Genomic DNA, 6,000 nt, shown 5'->3' with positions numbered 1-6,000 from the left:
TGTCGACTTGTGATGGTCATCTTCCCGTCATGTATATGGGCGAGGGAGCAAGCCGTGCTTTCTAGCTGAATTCGGGGGGAGCAGTCGTTCTACCGGTGCTCCACTTTGCCCTCATCTTCTCAGAGAAATCCCTGTTCAGTCTGCAAAAACACAAAGCAAAGCCACTGGCTGCAGCCTAGCCTGTGGAGCTCAACACACACAGCAATTCAAAACAGTACACTGGGATTAATGGCAATTAGCATTCATGTAGGACTGACATTTTAGGTCCAGACATTTTAGAGACTATTATCCAGACAATTTGTTTTCCACTAAAACTATAGTGAGAGCACAATGCTTTATATTTTAATATTACTTAGTACAGCAGTATAGTACAATTAAGCAGTGCACAGCAGTATAATAGAAACACAACATTTGCATAACCAGTTCTTCAGAGACAGTAACTTATACAGTCAGTGATACAGTAAGTGATACAGTACATTATACAGTCAGTGATACAGTAAGTGATACAGTACATTATACAGTAAGTCAGTTATACAGTCAATTCTGTAAATGCACAGGGCGTCTGTAAAAGAAAAGGCAGTTCAGCTCTTCACTCTGTACATTGTAATCTAAATAACACCCAGGATTGTAGGGAGGCTAATTCATTACATTAATAATGACACCACATTCTTACTGATTAGTCTGAAGTTTGAAACATTTTAGAGGTAGGGTTAGTGTTAGGGTTAGGGTTAGGGTTAGGGTTAGGGTTAGGGTTAGACTGAGGGTTAGGATTAGATTAGAGTTTGTGTTAGGGTTAGGTTTAGTTAGGGATCAGGTTAAGGTTAGGGTTAGGGTAAGTTAGGGATCAGGTTAGGGTTAGGGTTAGAGTTAGGGTTAGGGTTAGGGTTAGTTAGTTAGGGTTAGGGTTAGGGTTAGGGTTAGGGTTAGGGTTAGGGTTAGGGTTAGGGTTAGAGTTAGGGTTAGGGTTAGGGTTAGGGTTAGGGTTAGGGTTAGGTTAGGGTTAGGGTTAGGGTTAGGGTTAGAGTTAGGGTTAGAGTTAGGGTTAGGGTTAGGGTTAGGGTTAGGGTTAGTTAGGGATCAGGTTAGGGTTAGGGTTAGGGTTAGTTAGGGATCAGGTTAGGAGAATACAGATCCTGTGGTAATGCAGTGCACTAATTCATTTTGCCGGGGTTCCTGCGTCATGTGAAATCAAGGCGGCTGTTCAGAGCGCAATGGTCTTGAGATTTAATGTGACTGTAACAGAGGAGGATTCTCAGGAGACACTGCTGCTACGTGCTCATCTCTTCCAGGGGAACAGCTGCTTGCTGGCCTGCTGCACTGTAAAGCTCAATATGGTCTAAAAAGGGCTGGTTTGTTTATACGATTTAACAACGACGTCCAGAGAGACACAAACACATTAGATAAACATCGAGTCCTTCTCATTGTAAAGCAGCTTGTTTTTCTAATGACAGTGTCATAGATTGTCGTAGGAATTAGGGTAACTGCCTGATTAAGGCACCATAAATACTGCTCAGAATGTGCCTGGCGCTTTGAGCCAGGAAACTTGAACACTGACGCATGCCATCAATTACTTACAAGACAAGATGACTCAAGATAACTGGCACCTGAACTGACTACTTTGATTAAGACAATCAGCACATCTGTGAAAACAGCTCTTCATTTTATTAAACACAGCTTCCTCTTATTAAGAGATGCGCAGCACCATGTGCTGCTGGCAAATCGATTCAGGGGAAGAATCTGTCTTCTCCGTCACTGTCAGTGATGAGTGGGAACCATTTCTGTGCGGAACAGGGGTTTTGTGTGTGAACAGAACAAAACTAACAGCTTGGAAGTTTAATTTCTCAAAAGTGTGCTAATTAGCCACCCACATCACATAAAACAACACCACCCACCTTTTCAGAGACCTAACGAAGATTTATAAATAGAGACTGTATCCTTCTTCTCTTGCAGTTTTAGACTAGATACAGACAATATCAAATACAGGGAAATGAAAGAACAAATCGGTTCATACACACAGTTTTACACAGAGAAGGGTTAAACAGGAAGGAATAATTAAACAAATTAGCCTCTTTGTAGGAATTTAAAATATTAGGCTTTTTGTAGGTCTGCATTGCGGTTGTTGGGTTAAATCTCTCATAAAGTCAGGTGTCAGCAATAGAAGGCATGCGTTGTTATTGAGATACACCATCAATGAGAGTAGAAGAAATAATGCCATGGAATCAGGAAAGTAGATTTAACTTCAAACAAACATCAACTTCCCTCTTCTTTGAAAGCTGCCTGCTACTCAGCAAGGGAAATAGGGATTCTCCTGTTACTACTTACAGCAATGGGAGATTATGGTACATAATACTAGGTTAGAATGGAGGCTATTCTGCTGAGGGGTCTGGTCTGCTGTTGTAGTGCAATGTGTTGCTGCTGCAGAATGCATGACTGAACCAGCCCCTTTCTGCATATTTCCATTACCGTACACCCCCCCAGTTTTCCTTTCAGTTTTATATTGCAATGACAGGTGACCCTAGTTGCAAGCCCCGTGATCTGCACTGTTTCCATGATTCTTTAAGCTATGACATGGTTTATTTAGATTTCCAGAAAGCTTTTGACAAAGTCCCGCACAAAAGATTCATTCTCAAACTGAACGCAGTTGGGATTCAAGGAAACGCAGGTACATGGATTAGGGAGTGGTTAACATGTAGAAAACAGAAAGTACTGATTAGAGGAGAAACCTCAGAATGGAGTGTGGTAACCAGTGGTGTACCACAGGGATCAGTATTAGGTCCTCTGCTATTCCTAATCTACACTAATGATTTAGATTCTGGTATAGTAAGCAAACTTGTTAAATTTGCAGACGACACAAAAGTAGGAGGAGTGGCAAACATTGTTGCAGCAGCAAAGGTCATTCAAAATGATCTAGATAAGATTCAGAACTGGGCAGACACATGGCAAATGACATTTAATAGAGAAAAGTGTAAGGTACTGCACGCAGGAAATAAAAATGTACATTATAAATATCATATGGGAGATACTGAAATTGGAGAAGGAATCTATGAAAAAGACCTAGGAGTTTTTGTTGACTCAGAAATGTCTTCATCTAGACAATGTGGGGAAGCTATAAAAAAGGCTAACAAGATGCTCGGATACATTGTGAAAAGTGTTGAATTTAAATCAAGGGAAGTAATGTTAAAACTGTACAATGCATTTGTAAGACCTCATCTTGAATATTGTGTGCAGTTCTGGTCACCTCGCTATAAAAAAGATACTGCTGCTCTCGAAAGAGTGCAAAGAAGAGCGACCAGAATTATTCCGGGCTTAAAAGGCATGTCATATGCAGACAGGCTAAAAGAATTGAATCTGTTCAGTCTTGAACAAAGAAGACTACGTCGTGACCTAATTCAAGCATTCAAAATTCTAAAAGGTATTGACAGTATCGACCCAAGGGACTTTTTCAGCCTGAAAAAAGAAACAAGGACCAGGGGTCACAAATGGAGATTAGACAAAGGGGCATTCAGAACAGAAAATAGGAGGCACTTCTTTACACAGAGAATTGTGAGGGTCTGGAATCAACTCCCCAGTAATGTTGTTGAAGCTGACACCCTGGGATCCTTCAAGAAGCTGCTTGATGAGATTTTGGGATCAATAAGCTACTAACACCCAAACGAGCAAGCCTCCTCTCGTTTGTAAACTTTCTTATGTTCTTATGTTCTTAACAAAGCAGGAGTTTTGTGGAGCTACTGTATCTCAAGGGTGATTGGGTACAAAGCCAGTGTGACACAGAAATCTTTTTCAGGGTGAATTACCAGGTGGCAGCTACGATGAATTATGGTCATAAGAACCACTCTACCAGAAACCAGAAACAATTAAAAATATTAATACCCGGGGAATATTTTAGCCAGTTGAAAGAAAAATACATTTCTGAGGAATGTCTTATTGTATTCTATTACATGGAAACTTATAGAAACTATAATAAGATCCAAAATGGAAAATGACCTATATGGTAACAGTATCCTACGAGACAGTCAGCATGGTTTAGGAAAGGGAGATCGTGTCTAACTAACCTGCCTGATTTTTTTGAGGATGCAACATCGACAATGAATAACTGCAAAGCATATGACATGGTTTATGTGGAAAGCTTTTGACAAAGTCCCACATAAAAGATTAATTCTCAAACTGAATGCAGTAGGGATTCAAGGAAATGCATGCACATGGATTAGGGAGTGGTTAACATGTAGAAAACAGAAAGTACTGATTAGAGGAGAAACCTCAAAATGGAGCGATGTAACCAGTGGAGCACCACAGGGATCTGTATTAGGTCCTCTGCTCTTCCTAATCTACATTAATGACTTAGATTCTGGTATAGTAAGCAAACTTGTTAAATTTGCAGATGAAACAAAAATAGGAGGAGTGGCAAACATTGTTGCAGCAGCAAAGGTCATTCAAAATGATCTAGGCAAGATTCAGAACTGGACACATGGCAAATGACACTTAATAGAGAAAAGTGTAAGGTACTGCATGCAGGAAATAAAAATGCGCATTATAAATATCATATGGGAGATACTGAAATTGAAGAAGGAATCTATGAAAAAGACTTAGGAGTTTATGTGGACTCAGAAATGTCTTAATCTAGACAATGTGGAGAAGCTATAAAAAAGGCCAACAAGAAGCTTGGATATATTGTGAAAAGTGTTGAATTTAAATCAAGGAAAGTAATGTTAAAACTGTACAATGCATTAGGAAGACCTCATCTAGATCACTGTGTTTAGTTCTTGTCACCTCACTACAAAATGGATATTGCTGCTCTAAGAAGAGTGCAAAGAAGAGTGACCAGAATTATTTCAGGTTTAAAAGGCATGTCATATGCAGACAGGCTTAAGGAATTGAATCTATTCAGTCTTGAACAAAGAAGACTACGCGGCGATTTGATTCAAGCATCAAAATTCTAAATGGCATCGACCCAAGGGACTTTTTCGACCTTTAAAAAGAAACAAGGACCAGGGGTCACAAATGGAGATTAGATAAAAGGGCATTCAGAACAGAAAATAGGAGGCACTTTTTTACACAGAGATATAAAATGTTGTTGAAGTTAACACCCTGGGATCCTTCAAGAAGCTGCTTGATGAGATTCTAGGATCAATAAGCTACTAACAACCAAATGAGCAAGATGGGCCGAATGGTCTCCTCTCGTTTGTAATCTTTCTTATGTTCTTAAAAGGACATTTTCCATCATGTCTTTGAAGAGTGTGTTATTGTAAAAGAAAATGACATTTCCCATGGTGTCTCTGAGGAGTGTCTTTTTGTAACAGAAAATGACATTTCCCATGATGTCTCTGAGGAGTGTCCTATTGTAACAGAAAATGACATTTCCCATGATGTCTCTGAGGAGTGTCCTATTGTAACAGAAAATGACATTTCCCATGATGTCTCTGAGGAGTGTCCTATTGTAACAGAAAATGACATTTCCCATGATGTCTCTGAGGAGTGTCCTATTGTAACAGAAAATGACATTTCCCATGATGTCTCTGAGGAGTGTCCTATTGTAACAGAAAATGACATTTCCCATGATGTCTCTGAGGAGTGTCCTATTGTAACAGAAAATGACATTTCCCATGATGTCTCTGAGGAGTGTCCTATTGTAACAGAAAATGACATTTCCCATGATGTCTCTGAGGAGTGTCCTATTGTAACAGAAAATGACATTTCCCATGATGTCTCTGAGGAGAGTCCTATTGTAACAGAAAATGACATTTCCCATGATGTCTCTGAGGAGTGTCCTATTGTAACAGAAAATGACATTTCCCATGATGTCTCTGAGGAGTGTCCTATTGTAACAGAAAATGACATTTCCCATGATGTCTCTGAGGAGTGTCCTATTGTAACAGAAAATGACATTTCCCATGATGTCTCTGAGGAGTGTCCTATTGTAACAGAAAATGACATTTCCCATGATGTCTCTGAGGAGTGTCCTATTGTAACAGAAAATGACATTTCCCATGATGTCTCTGAGGA

At 39.8% G+C, this 6,000-nt stretch overlaps 1 protein-coding gene across 3 annotated transcripts in view; it reads right to left on the bottom strand.

Annotated features, from left to right (window-relative positions):
- Nucleotides 1–6,000, bottom strand: part of LOC121318010 (protein shisa-like-1a) — an 85,644-nt gene that overhangs the window by 24,579 nt on the left and 55,065 nt on the right. For all 3 annotated transcript variants that reach the window (XM_041254177.1, XM_041254178.1, XM_041254176.1), the window contains exon 2: nt 1–140. This exon is cut by the window's left edge and continues 47 nt beyond it. In XM_041254177.1, the coding sequence (XP_041110111.1) occupies nt 1–20 (20 nt within the window). In that variant the 5' untranslated portion in view covers nt 21–140. The remainder of the gene's footprint in view (nt 141–6,000) is intronic.

The sequence above is a fragment of the Polyodon spathula genome, chromosome 7, assembly GCF_017654505.1.
Source record: "Polyodon spathula isolate WHYD16114869_AA chromosome 7, ASM1765450v1, whole genome shotgun sequence".
NCBI lineage: Eukaryota > Metazoa > Chordata > Actinopteri > Acipenseriformes > Polyodontidae > Polyodon > Polyodon spathula.
The sequence above is the reverse complement of the archived record's forward strand: the minus strand, read 5'-3'. Positions and strand labels throughout refer to the sequence as shown.